At 39.9% G+C, this 27,027-nt stretch overlaps 1 protein-coding gene across 1 annotated transcript; it reads left to right on the plus strand.

The window, feature by feature from the left end:
• Nucleotides 1-27,027, plus strand: LOC139455564 (TLC domain-containing protein 2-like). Its single transcript, XM_071237115.1, has 4 exons — nucleotides 1-292; nucleotides 4,097-4,179; nucleotides 18,338-18,420; nucleotides 24,013-27,027. Exons 1-4 carry the CDS (start codon nucleotides 75-77, stop codon nucleotides 24,445-24,447), a joined length of 819 nt encoding a protein of 272 aa, XP_071093216.1. The 5' UTR covers nucleotides 1-74; the 3' UTR covers nucleotides 24,448-27,027.

Here is a 27,027-nt window from a genome sequence, read left to right on the forward strand (position 1 = left end):
ACTCCGCTCGAAGCATTTCGTTCCGGTGTTTTTCGTTTGTAGTTGAGGAAGAACTGTTAGGATATTAAACGAAAATGGCCATTTTTAATGACAGGTTACCAGATAATCCTAATTTAGATATTCGCTATGGCTATTCCATGATGATATCGACCATACTTTTCTTTTTTATTGTCAACTTGGTGATCAGCTTCGTCGGTGCACCCAAATCTGTTCAAGAAGATGCGTGGAAATGGAGAAATTTACTAGTTTCGTGGGTGCACGCCTTGATATGCTCTGTGTGGGATCTAAGCAGGTAAGATTGACTGTGCGTTTGACCGCTTTTGTTGATAATGCCACTAGTCCTACAGATATCAGATCTGTTAGTTGAATAGATTTCTAAACTTCGGTTCGTCAGTCGACAGTATCGATTGCCAGGCGCAACAAGTTCAAAGTGTTAGCTAGAACTTCACGTCTAGCCTTTTATCAAAGACAACCGAATTCATTGTAATTTTGTAAGCTGTTCTGTAAAATAATGTAGTATTATTAACCCGTGTTTATCAGAAATCTGTCCATACTAATATAATGCTTCAAGCAATAATAATAATTGTCAGAAACGCGCACCTGTAGGTCAAGGAACAGGAAGTTGTTTATTTGAAAACACTTTGACAGGTGTATTATTTACATCGGTCATTTAGCCTAGCGTGTGGATATTTGATGAACGCCAAACAGATAAATAAAAGAATTAACTGCTTGACAAGTTTCTTTGTATAAGGACTTACTAATCACTGCGTTGTGAATTATCTGTTGATTATAGTGATTGATGTATTTTGGTATTGATTGATATTGGTGATATATGTTGGTATTGATGTGGGTGGTATATTTTGGTATTGATATGGGTGATATATGTTGGTATTGATATGGGTGATATATGTTGGTATTGATGTGGGTGATATATCTCATAATTGAGTATCAATATCATCTGACATTGACATTCAAATTACATGATTCAGTTGAACATGTTTGTAATTTATATAAGATTGATATGTATCATTGTTATGCTTTAATAATTTCCACCATGAGATTCTAGGTTAAAATTGGTCTCTATGGCTACCTATGCTTGTGGTAAGAAACCTCAACTGGATCAGGTAGTAGAGACCCATGAAGATCCGGGGTAGAATAGGTCTTTAACAACCCGTAAAAGGGGACTCACAGGATCGGGTGGTCAGGCTCACTGGCTTGGTTGATGCATGTGATCGAATCCCAATTGCATGGATCGATGCTCATGAAATCAATCACTGGATTGTCTGGTCCAGACTCGATTACAGGTTGCCATCATAAATCTGGAATTCAAATTGCTGGTTAAACAGACAAGCCTTGGTTATCGGGTAACCCTTCGACTAGCGGTTCAGAATCAGAAGTTCATGATTTGGATGCAGTCCTCACAACATTGCTGTCTTTTTGTTCAACCTTTTATTTGGAAAAAGAAATGAATAGTGTCTTAAAACCCTTACACTCTCTTTGCATTTTTGTGTAAGCCAATCGTAGCAACATGAATAAGGGCATGTTGTTTGTGTTGGGTAGTGCAATTGGCACATTTACCATGTTTACTTCCAAACCTCCCCACGTCCATATCTTGTATCCTGCTCCCGAAACGGGTTGTTCATGAATGTGATGCAGCTTCCCGTGTAACATGTCATATATGCACAGTGTCCATTTCCGATCTTAACACGTACCCTCAAGTGCAGGATGTAGAGTAAGATGATGTTGTGAAATAGTGCTTGTAATGCTTGCAATATGAGATTCTTTTGTATTGGAAACCTGCTGATCGTTGCACTACTATGAGTAAATATTATAACCATGACAACTGTTGATTAAGAGATGTTGAGAGAATGTAGAAATCCAAGCTGTGGTGTCAAACTTCGATGTGTAGATTCCCTGTTTGTGTCAAACTCTTAACCTGGTCCCAGCAAACTCTTACTTTCTTATTGCTATTTTAACCCAGAAGTGTCAAATTCCCGGATGTCTTGAAGTCATTGTATAGTCCCAATAGTTTAAACTAAAGATAATCATGATCAATTAAACTCACAAGTTACAATTTGTATCAAGTATTACATTGTATCATCATGATAAGGACACACAGGAAACTGTTTATTTCCTATTACATAATTGGCGTCGCTTGGGCATGCCAGAAACCTATGATTGTGGGTTCGAATCCCGGTTAGCCCCGATTACGTTTCTAGGTTTGTCAGGACTATACCCATGCTCGTGGGTTTCACCGACGTGGTAAACTTCTGAGACCTGCATCACTTCGGGCTTTCCTCCCACATTAAGCTGACACGCCACAATACAACTGGAATAGCGACGTTAAACACCACTCACTCAATTATTACAAAATTGCATGATTTGGTAGACAGTGGGGTTCAACTGCAGTATCTTACATTAATTAGATACCTGCACACAGTTCGCCAATGGGCAGTACAGTTGTCAAAGGTGCTGCAGTTCGTGATGCAGTTCGTGATGCAGAGTTGTCTCCCTTAGATGTGCCAGGATCATATGAGCATGTGTTTGGATTGCTCTTATAATGATACTTGATTGTCAGCGGCTTAGAACATCACATTTTGGGAGAATATGAATTCTGCGTGCAATGGAAGAACCTGTTTCCTTTGATCCAGGAACTGTATTGGGCATGGTGGCATATGAGACAGTATACATTGATTTTGACATGTTTATTGTAGCTGTTCACATTAGTGTATTGTAATTAATTGTAAAGGATTAGCTGTCCATGACATTTAGTTCATAGCTTTCCATTTCACGGGAACGAAAGTCAAGCTGTGCTTTTAATCACAGTGTACTTGTACCATCATGTTTACAACTGAAACCTGGTACACCAGTCGGAACACACCACACACTGGCCCACAAGCAAACCTCCCACCACTGCTGTTGTCTGCTGAACAGGTCATGGAGATCCACAATCTTAACTGTCAGGTCGTCATGTAGTTGAGGTCCAGTCCACATGCACAAATGGTGGTGATGGCTCATTCAAAAGAGCAGGGCCCTACATCTTTACTTTACTCCCAGCTGAAGACTCACTTCTTCAAGGGGCGGTCGGGTAGCCTAGTGGTTAAAGTGTTAGCTCATCACGCCGAAGACCCGGGTTCGATTCCCGACATTGGTACAATGTGTGAAGCCCATTTCTGGTGTCCCCCGCTGTGATATTGCTGAAAGCGGCGTAAAAACTCACTCACTCCCTCACTGCTTCAAGATTGCCTTTAATGTGTGATGTATGCAAGTTTGAGACATGGCAGACAAGCGTCTCTTACTTGGGTCTCTGCTTAAGTTTCAGTGACAGTGACAAAAGTGGTTTGCATAGTTGGATCCAGAGGAGGTGTCCGGGGGCCGGACCCCTCCCTTTGAAAACCAAGTGTAGTATGTTGTAGACAGTAAAATTATCTGAGAGAGGATTTTGATATTTTGGACCCCTCCCTTTTAAAAATGCTTGATCTTCCCTTATTTTGGGCGGTGTTAGCTGGAATGTCAGCTGTCACCCTGGCCTCTTGCCTATGCAGCAATTCAATTCCCATAACTCTGTGCAGAAATTTAATTTGGCCTGTTTTTGCACTTTTTTCCTTTTTTTGTTATCAAAAAAGTATTATCTTACATGAAGAAAGACACAAATGGTATCATATATTCATTATGTTTGTATTAATGTACTTTTGAAAAATAATTAACAGTAATCTTGACTTAGAAAGGGAAAATGTTTAAAAAAAAAAAAGGGGGGGGGGTAATTTCATCTGGTAACTGCAAACTTCATATGTTGAATTTTTTTTATAAAACTTACATCATTAGAATCGCAAATACTTAAAGAACACTATAACAAAATTTTGTTCAGTTATTTTCGCCAACTTCTATACATGACACGTGGCGAAAAATAATATCAAAAGCAGGAGAAATGTGTTGGAATTGGAGGAGGGCAAGCTGTTCATGTGCGTTCAAGGGAGGTAACCGAGTGTGGCTTATTTACCATCAGCTGATCAGCGCGATATGTATGTTTGCTGGTAGGTATTGCAGTAAATGCTTGCTGGCCAGCTCTGTCTGACTGTGTGTGTTTCTGTTACAGTTTCATCCTGTACCCGGAGATGTTCGAGGACCTGCTGGTCTACAGCAACTACTACCAGTACTACCTGGTGGCCTTCTCCACAGGTAAGTACATGCAGATACCATGGCTGGGTAGTGGAGCTTTAAAATGTACCATATTCGACATAATAAGCACCCAGGACGCTCTCAAAATTAGAAATAGGGGGCTCTTATTAGAATATTATTTGGGTGAAAAACAACAGAGTTGAAAGATCATAAATTTCATGGTTTATGCTGACAGCCTGAAATGTTTATATACAACATAAATTTTTCCAGAATTTAATTTCCCATAATTAAGGATGCATATAACACACAAGTGCGAATTCTACTAGAATAAATAAGTCTTGTGTACATTGATCAATCGGAAGGGGTGCTAATAGGGATTGTTCACTAGCCAATATATAAGCAAATATCGCTGTGGGCGCTAATAAGAGTGGGGCGCATATTACGTCGAATACAGTATCACAACATTTTGCGATGGACATGTCTGTATTGTGATAGATCTCATGATATACTGTATGATTCTAAATTTTCAATTCAGAAGCAATCTGCAGCATGAATGTATGAATTGAAGTTCATAAACGGAACAAAACAAGATGCTGGTAGCACATAGTGTTTTCTCAAATATAAATCTTATCCGCATATTATGTATATTCTGAACCCTAAGTATTCAACAGTTTCATTACAACGAGACCCGTGAGGATCCGGGTTAGAATAGGTCTCCACCAACCTTTGCTTGCCAGCGACTATGCTTGTCAAAAGAGGCGACTAATGGGATCAGGTGGTCAGGCTTGCTGACTTGGTTGATACATGTCATCGATCCCAATTGCATGGATTGATGCTCATGATATTAATCACTGGATTATCTTGTCCAGCCTCGATTTACAGACCACCGTCATATAGCTGTACTATCGCTGAGTGTGGCGTTAAACAACAAACCAACCAACCAACGTATCATGGAAAGAATGAACTTCAATTTACTGATCTACCAATATTTCCACACACCCTTAGTAAGTACAAGTGGAAAACATGGATTGACCCTATCAGTTCAGCTCATCTGGCCTGCAGTGAACTGTCTAATAACTTACAGTCATAATATAGTGAAAAGGAGGGAAAAGATTTACAATGGCAAAAACAGTTTGTGGGAATTGCCACACTGTTTTTGACTCATCTGACGTGTAATGGGTCGTCAAAATTATTACCTTTAGCTGCAAGAAAAAGGTAAAATGTGCTCAGGAAAACACAGTTGGTGGGAATTACCACACTGTTTTTGACTCCCCTGGGCCCCGTTCCACAAAGCGATCTTAGCGCTACGATTGTCGTAAGTCAGTGTTAAAGAATGGGAGTTACGATCGACTTAGCGCTAAGATCACTTTGTGGAACGGGGCCCTGAACTGTAATGAGCCCTATAAGTGTAATACTGGTAACCGGTTTAATGGTGTAAGGGCAAGCTGGCTACCGAGCATCCATTGATAGGTCATAGAAGATGAAATGAAAAACAACTTTCAGTTGGATTCATGGAACATGTTTACTTTCAGAAGATCCTTTTGAAGTGAAATGAATAGAAACAATGTATGATGATTCATATTTAAAATATGGGTAGACACTTTCTGTCTCAACCAGGGATCCGGAAATATTTTTTGGCCAATCGGACATTTGCATATATAGTGTTCCCTCGCTATCACTAATATAGCACTACCTCAGTTATAGCGTGCGGTATCACTTATGTTTGTAATATATGGGTACAATGTGTGAAGCCCATTTCTGGTGTCCCCTGCTGTGATGTTGCTGGAATGTTTTATTTAAAATTTCATTCATTATTGTTTACATTAATTTTGGCGAAATCGTGTGTGAAGTGATTGGTAGATCGCACTACTCACCGTTATTTACAGCAACCACAGTCAGATTACCGTTATCGATGCCTTGAAACGAACTTAAGTTAGCAGAGAGTGGATACATATATCATAAATGCCATACTTACAATCATTAAAAGTCATATTTGTGGCAATGTGACTATTATATGTCAACGTAACGTTTTCGCAATCGAAATACATGTAGCGCGGGAAGTCCCTATCGTGACTTGTCAAATTAGTCCATCCGTAAATTTGTGCCACAAACAACATCAAAGGTAGTACATGAAAGAAACTTTTATTACATACAAATATTTACATACAAATAATTGGCAAAATGTGGGGGCTGCCTTGGTTGCCTATGTGAGACCCTGGGGTCGAGGTGACCTGGGTAAGATGACTGAATGTCCTGGGGTCTTAGATACCCAGACTTGTGTAGCCGTGGGAGGGATATGCCGGTCCTGGGGTCCCTAGAGGTAAGCTGGTCCTGGGTCGTGCTGACCGGGCGGTACCGATTACTACCGAAATAGCGTAATGTTCTTTGGGGGCCACAAGCCTTCCACGCAGTGTGTAAGGAGTGGCTTGTGACGCCGAGGCAGACACAGAAGATAAAATATATACATACTGTATTTGACGTAATAAGCACCCAGGGCGCTCTCAAAATTACAAATAGTAGGCTCTTATTAGAATATTATTTTGGTGGAAAAAACAGAGTTGAAGATAAATTTTGTGGTTTATGCAGACAGCCTGAAATGTTTATGTAAGACAGATATATTTTTCCAGAATTTAATTGCCCATAAAGTGAGTGAGTGAGTATGGTTTTACACCGCTTTTAGCAATTTTCCAGCAATATCACGGTGGGGAACACCAGAAATGGGCTTCACACATTGTACCCATGTCGGGAATCGAACCCGTCAATGACGAGCGAACGCTTTAACCACTAGGCTACCCGACCGCCCCTTTGCTTGAAGGAAGTTCTTTGGTGTATATTATAGAATTTTCACTTCATTTACTCGGCAGGTGCAACGATGCTTCTGATTGTTTTAATAGAATTCAGTTGTAAGTGTGAGGGCCCTTTCCAAATACTGCCGCATGTATTACTGTAAAAACGCCAGTGGTCTACCTGAGCTTGGTTTCGTTGCTAGGATTTGATGTGCTGTCAGGGTGCATATAACACACGATTGCGTATTGTACGCGAATATAAAAGTCTTGTGTACATTGACCAATCGGAAGGGGTGCTAATTGGGATTGTTCACTAGACAATATCCTAGCAAATGTCGCTGTGGGCGCATATTAGAGCAGGGCGCTTATTACGTCGAATATGGTATATACATATACAAGCCTGATATATGACTATGGAATGCATGACAATACAATTCTAGTACAAGCGGATCCAGAAACCACATACATGATACACACGATACACACGATACATGAAGCAATGAAATAGAGGAGCTAAGGGGTGGTTGGAGGGTAACAACATGGGTAAGTGGCTTGAAACAATGGAGAAAGTAACCTCGTGCGAGGCTGATGGGTTAATAAAGGTAAACACTCTGATGTCATGTCCGTCTTACTGGGCATGCCCAGACTGTTTGGAAGTGCATTGTGGGAAGTAATTACTGTAACATGATCCAGACGGAATGAAACAAATTTAGATGATAGAGGTTTAACAAATCGTGTTGATTATAAAAGTAATGAGGTGACTGACCTGTAATTGGTAGATTAAATATGAACGAGTAAGTACTGTTGTTTCACATACTAAAATATTAAACAACCATTATATCCTGCAATTGCAGTCAGCTGTACCAAAGTGTTACGCTTATGTAGCTTATAATTTTAGATATATATGGTAAAAGTTGCAACTAAAATAACCCAATTTTGGAATATATTATTCCTGATAAAACAATAATTTCAGATACAGTTTCTTCCGACCATTGCATCAAAATACTTTGAAGTTGTATCATTGGGTACTTTTGAACTGAACCACCGGTAGATCGTGGTAGATTGGGAGCGAACTTATGTACAGCTGATTGCTATTTCTGGCTTAGTTTACGAGAAAATACACACAGTAATCTTAATCTCTGCATAAAAATAATGCCTTGGAGAGCAGGAAATACAATTTAAATGGTAAATCATCATTTCTAGTGATGTTTTATATCAAATTTCATACTTTTATTTACGAAGCTTGTTATACCTGTTCGTTGACCTCAATTCTCTGAAGGGATAGATACACGACATGTTTAAAAGCCCACAACACTTGATAGACACATAGATCTAATATATACTACTATTTCAACCTATCAGGATGTAGGTCAGTGTGGATGTGCTGATTGATGTTGACCAAATTTTAAAATGGCCCGTTTGCACTATTTCAAATTAGACATTTTGCAGTCACAATCGGACAAGTCTGGCGCACTTGTCCCTGGTCTCAATGATGTCCTGCTGAGTGAGCTGGAGCAGATCCCAGTGAATATGTAGAGACATTCATGGTCTACAACTCAATGAATATGTGGGGACATAGGTGGTACTATATCAAGCATACACATGATATATCATGATCATGCATATCTCAAGTATAAAAATGTATAAATCAAGTATATATCATGTATATATCATGTATATGCATGATTTATCATCATGATAATGTGTGTCTGAAGTTTATATTATCATGATTATATGTCGTGTATATCTCATGTATATATTGTGTATACATGGTATAATCATGATAATGGAAGTATATCAATCATGATCATGTATATATCATGTTTATATCATCATTATCATTATCATGTTTATATCCAAGTATATATGATGATGATATATACGTGATCATGATGATCATGTGATGATACATATCTCCAAGTATATATCATGTATGTCTGTGTGTGTATCGTGTGCATGACAATTGTAACAATTAAGGGTGTAACCACGTAGATCCTGAAACAGTTCCAATTACTGATGATTTACAGTGATTTTAGGTGCAGGCCTGAACTTTTCTTTCAATGGTGTCAGAACTACTCATAAACAGCGTATTTGCATAAAATACCCCCCAAAAATATTTAAAACCCAACTACTATGAATTAACTTGTGTACAGAAACACATGCATTCAAATTATAAAAACAGCACGCTTAAATACCCAATGAAGCTTTTTCAGAGTGCAAAGGAGCTAATTTTCAAAACACAATTACAAGCTATTTTACTTTCCAAGTGAACATTGTCAAGCCTATATATTTAGAACAGTTATATTCATCTAAAACATTATTTCATTTTTTTAAAATCTTAAAATGTTCACTAATTTTCGGAAAAAAACGAATAGAGTGATGAATAGATGAGTGAAAAAATATTGGTTACCCAATGATAAATGTAATAACCCAATTAAAATAGAAACCATGGAGTAAAATCTCAATTGCTCAAAAAGGGGATATGGGGCTCTGGTTATTAACGTTTTGTGACCATGGCGGCCAAAAAGTAGTTCTTGTGAAAATGTATGTAAAAAAACCTGCTGATTTTACTGTAATTCTCCAACACGTTTGCAGTTTCAGAAAAAAATCAATGTTATCTGAACCACAACGTTATTATTATGCCTTATCTAAGCATGGGAAGTAACATGATAAGTATGATAAGAAGGGGCTTTCTGCACTGCTGGGGTTAAGGAGTGCTGCGTCGGCAGTCTTTTTTTGTCACCACAACCACAACTGTTACCATGGCTGGTAAAACAAAACCTTGGCGAATTGTTATAAAACATGCGATTGTGTCATTATTGATTTCCTAATACATTGATCAGTCAGTGTGTCCCAGACAACTAGTTATTGATCTTTTTGATCTTTGGAGGACTCTAGGTGATCAGTTGGCAAGCATACATTGAGATTCCGGGGGCAAAATAGGTAACCTGGACCCTTGCTTGCTACACCATGGAGATTCCTGGGCAGAATAGGTCCCCAACAGCCTCGCTTGGCACGCCATGGAGATTCCTGGGCAGAATAGGTCCCCAGCACCCTCGCTTGCCACCCCATGGAGATTCCTGGGCAGAATAGGTCCCCAGCACCCTCACTTGCCACCCCATGGAGATTCCCAGCACCCTCGCTTGGCACGCCATGGATATTCCATGGCAGAATAGGTCCCCAGCACCCTCGCTTGGCACGCCATGGATATTCCATGGCAGAATAGGTCCCCAGCACCCTCGCTTGGCACGCCATGGATATTCCATGGCAGAATAGGTCCCCAGCACCCTCGCTTGGCACGCCATGGATATTCCATGGCAGAATAGGTCCCCAGCACCCTCGCCACACCAATGGGGATTGTGGGGCAGAATAGGTCGCCAGCACCCTTTCTTGCCAGCCCATGTAGATTCCATGGCAGAATAGGTCCCCAGCAGTCTTGCTTGCCAACCCATGGAGATTCCAGGGCAGAGTAGGTCCCCAGCACCCTCGCATGGCACGCCATGGATATTCCATGGCAGAATAGCTTCCTTGCACCCTTTGCTTTAATGTTGGATAAGATACGTATAACAACATTCACTCCCTTACTGGCTGTTGACCCTCCGGTTAGTATACCCATCATAAGCATGTAAGACAGGTGGATATTATTGGACGACGCTCAAGGACCTGCAGCGATAGAAGCTAACATCTACTAGTCCTTATAATAATAACATATAGCAAAACCCTTAAAAATGGTAAATTTCTACTAGTACTTATGATACCTTAACTATTGGGCAGTTTGGCAAGGACTATAGGACTAGTGCCAATTTCAAATGCTGACTAGTGGTTACTGATAAGTAAGGGCAGCTGACAAGACCAACTATGAATGCGGACAAGGGGAAATGCCTCTCTTTAATTAGACATGCTATGTGCAATATAAAGATCAAAGCTATGTCATGAAACATGACCTATAAACAACAGTAAGGACCAATTAACTCTGTGTTCAGTGTAGTTTTACACCCAATATGCCCTTGGAGTTGTGCTCTAAAACATTGGTATAAATAAATCATTGAAATGCTTCAACTTGTTCAAAGCCTTGAAGGTCAAGGTCTCTAATTAGCAGCCCTGTGAGTACAGTGCAGATTGGAAATTAGCACTAGCCTGTTGTTTTGTTAATATTAAATGTACACTAGGGGTTTGTAGAATTTCAAACATTTTGGAGGGACATTGCTATACAATGTTTTCACTATTCGGGGGAGTAGGTGTTCTTAATTAATTTCCTTCCCTGGTAGTGTAAGACCCGTGAAGATTCCGGGGTATAATAGGTCTTCAGCAACCCATGCTTCCCGTAAGAGGCGACTATGCTTGTTGTACGAGGCTACCAACAAGATCGAGTGGTCAGGCTCGCTGACTTGGTTGATGCATGTCTTCGTATCAAAATTGCGTGGATCGATGCTCATGATATCAATCACTGGATTGTCTGGCCCCAACTCGATTATTTACAGACCGCCATCATATAGCTGGAATATAGCTGAGTGTGGCGTTAACCACAAACCAACAACCTGGTAGTGTAGTGTTGATGGATTAAGAGTAATTAAGACCAGGCAAAATTCATCTTGTTAATGTACAAATTTGGAAGGAATGGTGACATTTCCTCGTGGGTACCATTTGTTCCTGCTTATGTAGATAGCAACTAAACTAAATAAAACTTAATTTCCATCCAGGACCTGTTTTCATTGTTGGGTTTAGCTTACCTAAATACTTTTACTTAAATCCGTCCAATAAATGGTAACAATTTTAACCTGTTTAGGACAGTTTGTATGACAGTTATCTTATAAAGTCCTTGGACCTGTTACACAAAGTGATCTTTGCTCTACAACGGTCGTAAGCCTATGTTATAGTATAGGAGTTATGATTATCTTAGTGCTGTGATGGCCTTGTGAGACGGGGCCCTGACATCATACTTTGTAGTTTGAACTTTGGATATCAAATTATGAACACATCATAATAATTATATCATGACCTTATTTTCTTACACATCTGTGGGTGAGAAATCCACAGAAGATAACTGTGATATTGAATTCTAGGTCTGTGATTGGCTACATCATGGTGATGACCTAAGGTCAGATTATTATGATGGAATATATTAATTCATTGATAAGTTTCTTGAGGTTTAGTCGAATTCACATCTCTGTGTCGAATGGTTTTACAGTGTTCAATAACTGTTCTTTCGTCTAATTTAATTCGCATTATCATCATTGCCTTGACAAGCCACAGATATGTCTGAAACCTTTTTGTGGAGGCTCACGTTGATAGGGCTTCAACATGTTCAATGAGTCCAAACTTTTCGTGTCAAGTATCTGAGGGTAGAACTCGTCTCCTGCACGAGTACCTGATAATAGGAATCTTTTGATAACGCTGTTAGCTTTATGAATAAGATTTACGTCTATAGGCTTTTGTAACTTACTTAAATAAACCCACCTGTGTGTTAGATTTTGATTATCCTAACTTTCTGGGCCATGTTGACCTTTAGACGATGTACAAGGCAATTGAAAACTATTTGCGGAAGTCTAATGAGAATGTGCCTGTTAACATATGCTTGTATGTGGTTGGATAACTAACAGAACACTCATCCAATGAAATTACAGAACAGAAGAAATACTATCAATGCTATTCTATATTTACACCAGCTCTCTTTTAGGGTGTGTATGAAATTGATTACTATACTAATGACTGTCAGATACCATTTTTAAAAAAAACCCTTAACTTACTCGCTTTCACTCATTAGATACATTTCGAAACAATTAAATAAATGGTATCTTGCAGACACTCGTGTGGTAATTTCTAGGTATCATTCCCAGCCCTTGTTTTAAGAGTAACATTTCAGTAAATCGTTCCCACACAGATCAACCTTGCTTTACAGGGTTCAAAACATCTTCCAGAGGCAAGAGAGTTAACTGACTTCAAAAGTCCAGTTTCCACCCTTGCCGAACTAGACTTGAATTTCTGGACTTGATGGTAGCGCCCCCTGTGGCTATTACGAGTTATGTCCCTTCTATGCCTTTCCTATGGACCAATCAGATTCCACCTCTCGTATCACTTGTATTTGCTTCAAACAAAATGGTGACGCCTGATCAAGACGATCTGATCGATAATCAAGATCTATGTTTTGAAAAATTGGGTCTTACATCGCGAAGTGCATCAAATCTCGTGAGCACCGTGATTAAAAACATGAATAGATTTGGAAAATATCTGTTGACGAGTTGGCGGTGCATATGATTTGCAAATCCTGCAATCGACCGAAATCTGCATGACAGTTTACGAACCGGATGTCGATTTCATTGGGCAATTGTGATTGGACTATGCATAGACTTGTTAGACCATAACTCCATAATAACAGCTTAGTTCGGCAAGGGTGGAAACTGGACTTTTATAGTCAGTCAACTCACTTGCCACGAAGAGGGAAGATGAGATCAACCTTGCTTTGCAGGGTTCAAAATTGCTTGAATAAAAGGGCTAATGCAGGCCTCAATGTATCATGTGTAAGTAGCTTGACATAAGTTGCACCAGGAGCATGTTGACATAAACACTGAGTTGCACCATACAAAACCAGGTTGCACCCTGGACCCATACATTTATTTAAATAATCATACTCTCAGATCTCTGATGACTATCATCATTTTAGTACAATTAGTAACTTATTGTTACAGTACTTGTGTGGCAGTGTCATCAATGGCAACCATCTTCAGAGCTCAAGATAACTTTTTAAGCAATTGAGTTTTTACTCAAAGGTTTCTATTTTAATTTATACATTGGTATAATGTGTGAAGCCCATTTCTGGTGTCCCCCTGCCGTGATATTGCTGAAATATTGCTAAAAGCGGCGTAAAGCCATACTCACTCACTCGCTCATTAATGGCAACCATCTTAAATTGCATAATGATTATCTTTTGTTGGATAATCTAAAGATCATAACATGAAGCAGTGTTCAATTTCAGTGATAGTTGAAACTACTAAATCTTGAAGTACCCAGTTTGTTGATGTCAAGCCCAAACATTACAAATAACACACAACAAAACGATAAGTCACGTAGTATGGTAATATCCTGATTAACTTTCGAGTTATTGGGTATGTTCAAAGATCGTTGTTGTGTAGACAAGAAAGGGTTAGTCAGACACAAATTGGATTTGCAGAGCTCCAGATAAGCTGCGTATCTGTGTGAAATACGCATCAGAAATGCAGAAATATGCAGTAAAATATAATCCAAGCGTATCAAATACGCAACGAACATTACAGATACGCTACAAAAATAAAACGTGTACGTATCATCAAAATATTGTGAAGTAACCCTGCGTATTCGAATAGCAAATCAGCAACTTATTTTGAAATTATAAACGGGCATTCCGTCAACCTTGCCAAACTCCACGATGACAGTCACATCATGATCATTTGCCATCACACTTTCTTGTGGAAGTATCGTGGTATTTTTGAGTCCTATAAAGCTATCAAACCCACACGACACCAGTTTGCAGGGACTAGATGAATAGTGTTTTTAAATGTATAACTTAAATACCCACGTGTAAAAACTAGTGGGTAACAGAAATTTGAATACGCAGATAGAATTACTGATACCCAATGATTTTAAAATGCATGGGTAAAATACCCACAACACCAAAAGCTTATCTGGAGCTATGTTTTTGGGTTATAAGGTAGTGAGTTGCCACTGTGCCAGCATTAAACAGAATAGATGCTGCTCTCTAAAAGACTCTGGGTTAATGGCTTGATATATTTAATAGAAGCCTGGGCATCTAATATAGGAAATATGGTACCCCTGCTTTATCTGTGGGTGTGTTGCCATAGACTGTGGTACACAAAAGTCTTGTGGAGCAGTCTATGCAGGGACTCAGTGCCTTCAGGTTATTGAGGCAAGGCTTGAAAGCCGTCACCCCTCCAGTTCAGTTAATTGGAACGCTCCTAGGTGATCTAGGCCTTAGTACTTTGGAATTCCCCTTTGAAGGTAAACATGACTGAGGTTGCTATGGGTGCAGAAGAGCATGTGTATTTCTCTATTGAATAACTCAAGGTCTCAGGCTCCAGAACATATACCTGTCATATTGGAGAGAATCTTTTAAGGATGACTGGCTCTATTGAGTAACACAAGATTGAGATAGGAGAACGTAACTGTCATTATGAAAAAGAATCTGTATAGATTACTGTTTACAAATAATTCTTGTGAATACCCTACCTCTATTACATCATAACCATAAATTCATGTTTATGCGGAGAACCACACTAAAATTTTAAATATAATTTCAACAGACGTCCTCTTCACTGCCAACTTATCTAATAGTTGTGTGGGGAAACAATTTCCCTCACATTTGAGTGTCTAAACAAAATTAGTTCCATGAAATCCAAGTGTACATTAATCATGTTAATGTTAAAACTAATGTATATATGAAAAATGACAACCAACTAGCAACTAAAAAATAATGAAATGTTCAAACCATAGAGACATGTAACAGATGTGTTATATTTAGCATAGTTAGATCTACAGGTGACAGCCGTACATAGGATTCTACAATACTACTCACAAGAGGTTAAGCACAACCTTATTCTTTCATGTTACTATAGTTAATCCAATCTCATTATAATCAAATCTAAGTTCCCACTATGCTAAACAAAGATCTGAGGACATCCCATTAAGGGTTATGTCAGAACGACCTTTCATCCAATCAATCAGAGCGTCACTTACCAGATCATGAAAGTGACTGTTGGAATGTGTTTTCTAATCATGCAACCACGAAATATTTAACACGGGGTATTCCGAACAACAGTTACTGGTTTTATGATTATATCCATACAATCAAGGCCATCTATAAGCCATTCCAGAATGTTCTTCTTATAAGTTTAATTTTTTTAATCGAGAATACGTCAAAATATGTTTTGAAGCGTAGTCGCCAGTTTGAAACTAGTGTTGTAAAGCTCGAGAAAGCTGCCTTCTGAATGGCTAATGTTGATTTCTTGTCAGTCATTTCATTGGTCGGTCAAAATTCGTGAATGGTCGTTCTGACGTGACCCGTAATGGAATGTCCTCAGATCTTTGTGTAGCAGTAGTGAAAACTAAGATCTGATTGTAATGAGATTGTAGTTAATCTGTCATGCTAGAATAGTTCTTTTGAGTGGTATACATCAGTCAGGCCAAGCTTATATGTGAATTATCCGGCATTTGGTGTTAGGGACATTTTAGTGCAGTGGCTTGTGTTAATATTTGGAGTGAGTTATCTACCTGCATCAAGAAAGTCCAAAGTACTGTTAATGCTAGAACATTTTCTTATAATTATTATCAATAAATTGCAAGTGATTGTATGTCATTTATTTAGCTAACCAGGCCATTTTTTGTGTGTTTGTAACTTTGTATTAATCCTTACAAAATTAGGCCACACCCACTACCGGATGACTGTTTCCTGTTTGGCTGCTAATACAATGGGCGGGGCTTTTGATACATCACTGTGTAGAATGGTGTCACTGATTCCCTATTGTGTCTGACAGCTGTTTGTGTTCATAGTTAAATGACAGTTTGTGAAGTTATTAACACATCTTGTGTAGTCTCTGTCATTGGATTTTGACTTGCTCTCAGCACAGTTTGGTTGTCTCAGAATTGCAAACAAGTGTGGATTTCAAAGGTTGCGGTGCTTATGATTGAAAAAGAGATGTGTATAATCCACCATTAGATCCAGATCAGTCTGGTGGTGAACTGGTGCCTTTTGATGATTTGGGATATATTTTTGGACTTATTCTGCTTCTTTCCAGAGCAGAACTTCAAAACCGTTGAATATTTCATGATGAAACATGCCATACAGATCAGTCTAGTGGTGAACTGGTGCCTTTTGATGATTGGGGATATATTTTTGGACTTATTCTGTTTCTTTCCAGAGCAGAACTTCAAAACCGTTGAATATTTCATGATGAAACATGCCATACAGATCAGTCTTGTGGTGAACTGGTGCCTTTTGATGATTTGGGATATATTTTTGGACTTATTCTGCTTCTTTCCAGAGCAGAACTTCAAAACCGTTGAATATTTCATGATGAAACATGCCATACAGATCAGTCTAGTGGTGAACTGGTGCCTTTTGATGATTGAGGATACTGTATAAACAACAGTTATAAATGTAGTTCGTTATAAGTATATATACAGCATACATAGGGCAAATGCCTGGAACCATAAAACATAGTTTGTTATATCCACCAGTTGGTTATAAGCGTGTTCATTATATATGTAATTTACTCTTTTTATTTTTTTGTTTTCATGATGACAAGTTAGAGTTTACTGAAAATGAAGGTAGTAGCAAAACTCCAAAAACTGTTTAATATTTCTTGATGAGTGAGTGAGTATGGTTTTAGCCGCTTTTAGCAATATTCTAGCAACATCACGGCGGGGGACACCAGAAATGGGCTTCACACATTGTACATTTCTTTATGAAACTTGGTATACAGATCAGTCTAGTGGTAAACTGGTACATATTACTCAGCATGATCAGGCCTCAGACAGCAATTAAATTCCTTCTTTTCTATCTACGGTGACATGACAGCCCACCATAATTATTATCGGTCATAGGCCGTTGTCCTGTTGCATGCTTACCAACCTGCCACTTGTCACTTAATACACAAAGTTTTGGCCTGCATTGACCAGCCCCCTTTCGCGGTAACCACACAGAGTGGCCTTCAACTTGGGGGTCAAGTCATGGGAGGCTGGAATCAATACCTTCACAGCATGTGGCTAACAAAAAATTGGCAACATACTACAATGTCTGATCTTTCATTTAAGCTATCACAAGTCACTCTAAAACAATTGGCACAGCCTGAACAGCCCATTTGAACAGGGCACTATATTCTCCTATTTTCCTTCCGGTTCATGGTAAAACTTAGGAGGGATAACTGTGGTCTGAGGCCATCAGTTGCCGTCATAGATACAGGGGAGATAACTACGTGAGATAATAAATCACTTCCACATTTCCTCAGTTTTTCCTATCAATTTCAAGGTGAAACAACATTTGTGAATGAATTTAAAGGTTAAACAATACAAAAAATTACAAAACCCTTTTTCACCTAATATACCGGTGTGGTGGTAAGCATACAAAATATTGCTATTCATAAACAAAATGAATATTACAAAGTAGACACAATTAATGGATAACAACTTTTTTTTTAATTACTGTAAAGGCAACGTTTCGGTATGGATCCTTATACCATTGTCAAACAAGAAAACGGATAAGGATGTATACTAAAACATCGCCTCTACAGTAATTAAAGAAGTTGTTGTCAATAAATTATGTCTACTTTGTCATCCATCAACTATTAAGTACTGCCTATCAAACAATTCAGACATGAATATTGCTATTGTTTGTATCGTGTGTATGTACACCTCTGACACCTACAATGGTTTCTCTCCTACAGGTTACTTCACATACGACTTCTTGGACATGATCTACAACAACAAGATCTTCAAGATGTGGGAGGTCACACTTCACCATTTAGCTGTGAGTCACACTCCATCATCCTGCCTGTAGCTCTTGGATGGGTTGGGATGGGGGTAGGGGAATGATCCAGGTAGGAGTGGATCATTCGTTTGGGATTTGGGCAGGAGCTGTCATCTAGCCTTCCCTGGGGAAACCTGTGGGAATTCTCCTTCAGAATGGTCTAGTGGTCTAGTGGTAGAGTGTCGGCCCGGAGAACAGAAGGTTGTGTGTTTGATTTCCGGCCACGTCATACCAAAAGTTGTTAAAAGATGGTACTTGTTGTTGCCCTGCCTGGCACTTGCCATTCAGGGGCTAAAACAAGGACTGGTCTTCTCGGAGTCAGTATTCTGTGTCTGAGTGGGGAATTCATGTTAAACTGCAACATGGTATCTCAGTGGGCCAGTACTATAAAATTGTCATCAGTCCGGGCTAGTACAAGCAGCCACACACACGTGCATGCATGTCTCTAGATAAGTGCAATAATCTTGAACGTGAAGTTAAACCCCATTCTACCTCACCTCTGGTTCATAATAGGTCCCAAGTTTGTCTTATTGGCCAGTGGAATGAGGATCAAAAGCTCTAGCACTATAATTTGTAATTTTTACTAACATTTATTTGGATAGGTCATCCCTGTGGGGTATCCTGGGCTGGATAGGTCATCCTTGTGGGATATCCTGGGCTGGATAGGTCATCCCTGTGGGGTATCCTGGGCTGGATAGGTCATCCTCGTTGGGTATCCTGGACTGGATAGGTCATTCTTGTGGAATATCCTGGACTGGATAGGTCGTCCTTGTTGGGTATCCTGGGCTGGATAGGTCATCCTTGGGGTATCCTGGACTGGTTAGGTCATCCTTGTGGGGTATCCTGGGCTGGATAGGTCATCCTTGTCGGGTATCCTGGACTGGATAGGTCATCCTTGCACGGTATCCTGGGCTGGTAAAGTCATCCTTGTGGGATATCATGGACTGCATAAGTCATCCTTGTCGGGTATCCTGGGCTGGATAGGTCATCTTCGTGGGGTATCCTGGACTGGATAGGTCATCCTTGTGGGATATCCTGGACTGGATAGGTCATCCTTGTGGGGTATCCTGGACTGGATAGGTCATTCTTGTGCGGTATCCTGGGCTGGTAAAGTCATCCTTGTGGGATGTCCTGGACTGAATAAGTCATCCTTGTGGGGTATCCTGGGCTGGTAATTTCATCCTTATGGGGTATCCTGGGCTGGATAGGTCATCCTTGTGGGGTATCCTGGGCTGGATAAGTCATCCTTGTGGGATATCCTGGGCTGGATAGTTCATCCTTGGGGTATCCTGGGCTGGATAGGTCATCCTTGTCGGGTATCCTGGACTTGATAGGCCATCCTTGTGGGGTATCCTGGGCTGGATAAGTCATCCTTGTGGGATATCCTGGGCTGGATAGTTCATCCTTGGGGTATCCTGGGCTGGATAGGTCATCCTTGTCGGGTATCCTGGACTTGATAGGCCATCCTTGTGGGGTATCCTGGGCTGGATAAGTCATCCTTGTGGGATATCCTGGGCTGGATAGTTCATCCTTGGGGTATCCTGGGCTGGATAGGTCATCCTTGTCGGGTATCCTGGACTTGATAGGCCATCCTTGTCGGGTATCCTGGGCTGGATAGGTCATCCTTGTGGGGTATCCTGGGCTGGTAATTTCATCCTTGTGGGATATCCTGGACTGGATAGGTCATCCTTGTCAGGTATCCTGAACTGGAAAGGTCATCCCTGTGGGATATCCTGGACTGGATAGGTCATCCTCGTTGGCCATCCTGGGCTGGATAGGTCATCCTTGGGGTATCCTGGACTGGATAGTCATCCTTGTCAGGTATCCTGGGCTGGTAAAGTCATCCTTGTGGGATGTCCTGGACTGAATAAGTCATCCTTGTGGGGTATCCTGGGCTGGTAATTTCATCCTTATGGGGTATCCTGGGCTGGATAGGTCATCCTTGTGGGGTATCCTGGGCTGGATAAGTCATCCTTGTGGGATATCCTGGGCTGGATAGTTCATCCTTGGGGTATCCTGGGCTGGATAGGTCATCCTTGTCGGGTATCCTGGACTTGATAGGCCATCCTTGTGGGGTATCCTGGGCTGGATAAGTCATCCTTGTGGGATATCCTGGGCTGGATAGTTCATCCTTGGGGTATCCTGGGCTGGATAGGTCATCCTTGTCGGGTATCCTGGACTTGATAGGCCATCCTTGTCGGGTATCCTGGGCTGGATAGGTCATCCTTGTGGGGTATCCTGGGCTGGTAATTTCATCCTTGTGGGATATCCTGGACTGGATAGGTCATCCTTGTCAGGTATCCTGAACTGGAAAGGTCATCCCTGTGGGATATCCTGGACTGGATAGGTCATCCTCGTTGGCCATCCTGGGCTGGATAGGTCATCCTTGGGGTATCCTGGACTGGATAGTCATCCTTGTCAGGTATCCTGGGCTGGATAGGTCATCGTTGGGGTATCCTGGACTGGATAGGTCATCCTCGTTGGCCATCCTGGACTGGATAGGTCGTCTTTGTCAGGTATCCTGGGCTGGATAGGTCATCCTTGGGGTATCCTGGACTGGATAGGTCATCCTCGTTGGCCATCCTGGACTGGATAGGTCGTCCTTGTTGGGTATCCTGGGCTGGATAGGTCATCCTTGGGGTATCCTGGACTGGATAGGTCATCCTCGTTGGCCATCCTGGACTGGATAGGTCGTCCTTGTTGGGTATCCTGGGCTGGATAGGTCATCCTTGGGGTATCCTGGACTGGTTAGGTCATCCTTGTGGGGTATCCTGGGCTGGATAGGTCATCCTTGTTGGGTATCCTGGGCTGGTAATTTCATCCTTGTGGGGTATCCTGGGCTGGATAGGTCATCCTTGTTGGGTATCCTGGACTGGATAGGTCATCCTTGTGGGATATCCCCATCTGGATACCCATCAATATCCCATGCTTGTCTGAGAGGTGTCTTATATGAGGATCAAATGGTTACAATGTTGCCACCTGACTGAGAGTGTGTCATCTTAGATTTGTATCCTGATTGTGTTGATTGCTGCTTGTGGATTGCTGCTGCTCTTGTAGAATTCCAGGGTGCAGTTAGCCATGAAAATGATGGATACTTTGTTGCCAGTGTATCCCTGGACCAACACTTTGTCCCAGATATGACATCTTATTTATTAATATGTCCATGAAAATAAATTATAGCTAAATCCAGTGGAGCACAGAACAATGCTAAAAGAGTGAGTTGGATTCATTTATATATCTATTTCCTTGGGTCTGGGTCACCTCTCATGTCTGATTCGCAGTCAGACAATGAACAGTTTTTGACCCTTCTGGTTCCAAGAAATCATTGCTGTATAACCATGTTAACCATTGCTTGAAAATGCGATATATCACCCAGTGCAGTTGAGATAGCATCAGTCTTCACAGACATCAACAGTGTTCCCACTGTCTTTGGAAACTGCCAGTCATGGTGGACTGGCAACTCTAAAAATTACCAGTCCCTTCTAATATTTGTCAGTCCCAACTTTCAACAAATAAAAAAAACGTATGAAATTTTCACTGTTTAAGTTCCTTTATGTCATGTTCAATGCAATGACATCATCTCTGCAGTAACTTAGTTAGATCTACACGTCATTCACACAAAATTCAGTCACAAGTTTCCTTTTTTTTTGGTGAATATTTTGTGGCGAAGTCTAAAATATGTACAGTGGTCCCTCGCTACAACGCTACCAATGGGGTCCAAATAATTGGTGGGCGTTATAGACGATGAGCCGTTTAACCGAGGCCGAGGCGGGGGAGCACGGAGCGCGCTCGGCCAATCTCACGATCTTCGCCTTGTCTCGCACATTGCAATGATACAAGTTGTTTACCGTTCATAGTGTAAAAATATATATCCATTATGTTTTCGCCGTTTGTTATTATTTACAAGCCTTAACTGTCACATTCAATGTGAATGTAGTCTACTTATATGAAAATATCGATCGTTAATGGTAGTAACAGACGCTATGAGTGAAGAGCCAATCACAATTCATTACACAAGTAAAGAGTGATTCAGTGGCATTGATTGGTCATGTTGCTTAAAATACGGAAAACGAGAGTTTTGACCAGCACTGTGCGCATTCATACACATTCATGCAAATATAGATACACATTCAAGCCAGATTAATTGGTTTGATACAGTTACTTGATCCGAATCAAAAGGAATGACCGCCGTTTTTTGACAGCAACTACATGTGAGTTGACAGTGTCGCCTCAGATTGTATTGCCCACTAATTAAGAATATAAACTTCGCTTGTGGTTCTCTTTTATTGCATGCATGCGGTTCTAAGATCAAAGGATGTATAGTGTGAAAAGTTAACTAGTAGAACAATTGTATTTCTGGGACTTGCCACGGATGTTTTCAAACAGATTATTAGAACTCCATTCAACGATAAACGGTTGATTATGCAATGGGAAGCGTTATGTGCAAATGAACAACGAACAACAATACAATCAAGGCTGTGTAAAACTCTCAGTATTAAAAGTTTACATAAATTTTGGGAGCCATGCGATACTGCGCGTAGTAACCGAGGTAGCGCTTTATCGAAGAGCCCAATAGCGAGGGATCACTGTATTACCGTATTCGACATATTAAATGCCAAGGAGGCTCTCAATATTTGAAGTAGGGGGCTCTTATTGGAATGTTATTTTGGTGGGGAAAAAAACAGTTTATATACGACATATATTTTTCCAGAGTGTAATTGCACATAATTAAGGGTGCATATAACACATGAGTGTGTATTATACGCGAATAAATAAGTCTTGTGTACATTGAACAATCAGAAGGGGTGCTAATTAGGATTGTTCACTTGCCAGTATATTAGCAAATATCGCTGTGGGCGCTTATTAGAACGGGCACTAATTACGTCAAATACAGTAAACCTCGAAGCAAGGCAAACTTTTCTTTCTTGCACTAAAAATAGACAAGGGGAAACCCTGATGGTAAAAGAAAAGCAAACTTTGTTAAAATAATATACTATATGAACACTGCTGTTGTTTTGTTCAACAACAAAGATTTATAAGATACTTTATTTGCTGGTTCACAGGGACTGGCAGTCACAAGCCTAATTTTACTGGTGAAAAACTGGTAATTACCGGTAAACAGGAACACTAAATGTTCATCAGAGATTTATCCATGATGCCAAACTAAGTACTGTTGCCAGGCAGTTGGGAAAAAATCATTATTATTCTGTTCAAATTGCTGGTGAAATACAAGTCACCAGTACAAAGTCATAATCAAGTAACATCTGTTGCAACAATATAACATGAATAGGGAAATTTGTAATTCGTATTTGGGAATATTTACTGACATTTGCTGCTGACCTGGTGCCTTTCAACAGGCCCAGATAAGCCCCTGTTCAATTTTGAGTGTATGGTCCAAACAAGGTGTTATGTCTGTATTTGAAATAAGTCAATTTTATATCAAGTATGCACAACTTAACTGAAAATCAAATAGTTGTTGTTTAGTATGCACATAATCATGGTAACATTTCATCAATGGGATACATAAATATTGAAGTGCCAGTCAGTAACCATGGTTACCAAAACAAATCAAATTAATTTCTGTTTTTGCAGGTGATCTCTATGTTCTGGTATAACATGCATCACCGGGTGGCTATAGCTTTCAACATGGTGGCGCTGCTGGCTGAAGTCAACTCATTCTGGCTACACTCCAGGAAGCTGCTGCAGATGATCCAAATGAAATTTGAACACTGGTTCTACAAAGCCGTTGCCTTCATGAACCTTGTAACATTTGCCATATTCCGAGGAGCGTCCCTGGTGTCCATTACCGTGGCGATGTGCTTCTGGTACCAGCGGGTGACTGCTCTTTATTACTTCAGCTTGGGGTCGGCCATGTTTGTCATGAATGTTATAAACCCCATTCTCTTCTGGAGGCTTCTGAAGAGCGATTTTCTACGGAAAAGGCGGCCGGAACATAAAGCGGAAAAATTTGCAGTCAACGGCCATGGGAATAACAATGTGAAGGTCATGCATCAACATGTGAACTGATGGTTGAAAATGCAGTATTTTAATATCGTAATGTTTGTATGATATTCATGTGTCAAAATGGACTATTTTCTATTTCATGATTTTTTTTTTACCATTGTGAATTGCACGTCTGGTTTTTATCTCATGTGCCATGATGTGCCATGATGTGCCATGATGTGCCCAGGAGTCGGTGAAGGCAAGGGCCATGAGTTCCATTAGTTTAATGTTGGTAGTAAGGTGTTAGGGAGGTGTGAGGGATTCCCTTTGCATCTGATACTGTTATAAAACTCCAGGGCTCGAGACCTCATACAAATGTGAAAAACTAAGAAATGATTTGTGGTGCTAATTCATAGAACACAACCCGCAAATGATTGTTTTTAAAACTTTTAGAGCTCTTCTGGTTTCATTCAAGTAAAGGTATTTTAAGTGATATTTTGCTCTCAGCAATTTTTTCACCAAATTACCTTCAGCCATTTACTGACTTTTAAGCATTTTAATGGTGTTTTTAAAAGAGAATTGACCTTCTACATGTTATAGTACACTACACACAGAAACAATAGCAGTAAGCTGTCAGTGTATTCGAATAAGAAATCATTGACTGATGGAAGTTGCATCGTAAATGTCTTCAGTGGAGATGTGAATTGTAATCTCATTAAAATCAGATCTTTTACTCCGATAAGATGCCTCTCTGCATCAAGATCTCACAAACTGTCCACAGGAGGTTGCATCTGTTGAACCTTGAGCGAACTTTGACCTTCCAACCTAAATAGAGGATGTATGAGTTCTTGAGCTTATCAGATGTTAGCTTTCTAAAATGATTCAGCTTTATTTCAGTTACGAAATTTTGATTTTATTTTAACAAAAGAAACCATAGAACACAAATGTTCCATCTATCTTACATCCTTTTGGGTGTTGATGCCATGGCACTCAGAAATGATATATAATACAATATAATACCACAGCCTTTATTTTATTCCATTTGGAACTTACTGTTTATGTTAATTTTTTATATACAGAAATCAGATATTAGTTTTTCTGAATACTTCAATTGCTCGTACCAATAATTTTGAGCCTCAACACTGATTGGCTGATAAGAAGGATCCTGTGGAGGGGTAGTCAGATTTTCTCGCAGAGTGTTGTCGTATTGGAGTAACCGATCTGAGTATTAAGGAACTGATGTCATTTGTAGTGTGCTCCTCAGGACCTGGTCGTGTCTGTACCTTCTACATTTAATAAGACCTGTCTGACTGTGTGCTTTAAGATCATCTATTTATTTACTGCTTTTTATATGAATATATTGGTATTTTCATAACTGTATTTCATGACTTTCATTGTTTTGAAAAATGTTGACATATCATATTCAAGTCAGGAAATAATTCTTCTGGGTAATTTCAGTGTGTGAAGACAGTTCTCTGCATGTGGTTGTATTGTTGATCTCTAGATACATTCGTGCTGCTGCTTCCTTCGTCTTGAACTCAACTAGATGTTTGCAAGTATTAGTTGGTCCACAGGGTGGGGAAAATGATTGCATGAACACAACTGACTGATGACATTGTCCTCACGTCAATCCAGGCATTTTATTCCTGCCATTACTTTTTTTACGTTTAGTACATTTGTGTAATTTGATTACCGTATTCGATGTAATAAGCGCCCAGGGCGCCCTCAAAATTAGAAATGGGTGGCTCTTATTTTGGTGAAAAAAAAACAAAGTTGAAAGATAAATTTAGTGGTTTATGCTGACAGCCTGAAGTGTTTATGTACGACAGATTTATTTTTCCGGAATTTAATTTCCCATAATTAAGGGTGCATATAACACACAAGTGCGTATTATACATGAATATATAAGTCATGTTTACATTGATCAATCCGAAGGGGTGCTAATTGGGATTGTTCACTTGCCAATATATTAGCAAATGTCGCCGTGGGCGCTTATTACGTCAATGGCATTTTGTTGTTATCATGGATACAGGGGAGATAAAATGACTTCTAAGTTCCGCCATTCTGTCAATCAATTTCGAAAGGGAAACATCCTTTGTAAATGAATTTCTTTGTAGATTTTAGGTTAAACAATACAAATAATAACAAGACTTGTTATGCTGTATTTTTTTATCCAATATGCCAGAACATAGAAAAAATATTGCAATCTGAAGCACAATCACCGTTATTTTTCATACATCCATTTTTTTAGTTTCATGTTCATTATCCCACTCCCTTGAAATATTTATTAGGCAGAAATTAATTTTTGGAGTTTAGTCTAGTCATGAACATGAGTAAGTGACAAGGTTCATAAATTGGCATAGGCTGACATTTCAGGCTACTGTCGTCTTGTTTCCCGGCATTTTGCTGCAGTCTTTGAAATGCTACTCCCAAGAAGGGCCCAACAACTGTTGAATGTTGTGTGTTTAAGTGGATTTAAACAGAAAAACCATGATCAAACCAAGATTGTTTTGTGCCTATACAATGCTGACATATTTTTCTATAAACATAATTAAATATTTCTTCCCAAATGAAGAAATAAATGCTTCTATTATTGTTGAAGTTCTTGCAACACAGGTGCTTTCTTCATGTTGGGATATATGTGTAGAATATTTTCTTTCAGAG

This window comes from Haliotis cracherodii, unplaced genomic scaffold (assembly GCF_022045235.1).
Source record: "Haliotis cracherodii isolate W230 unplaced genomic scaffold, xgHalCrac1.p SCAF_11, whole genome shotgun sequence".
NCBI classification, from domain to species: Eukaryota; Metazoa; Mollusca; class Gastropoda; order Lepetellida; family Haliotidae; genus Haliotis; species Haliotis cracherodii.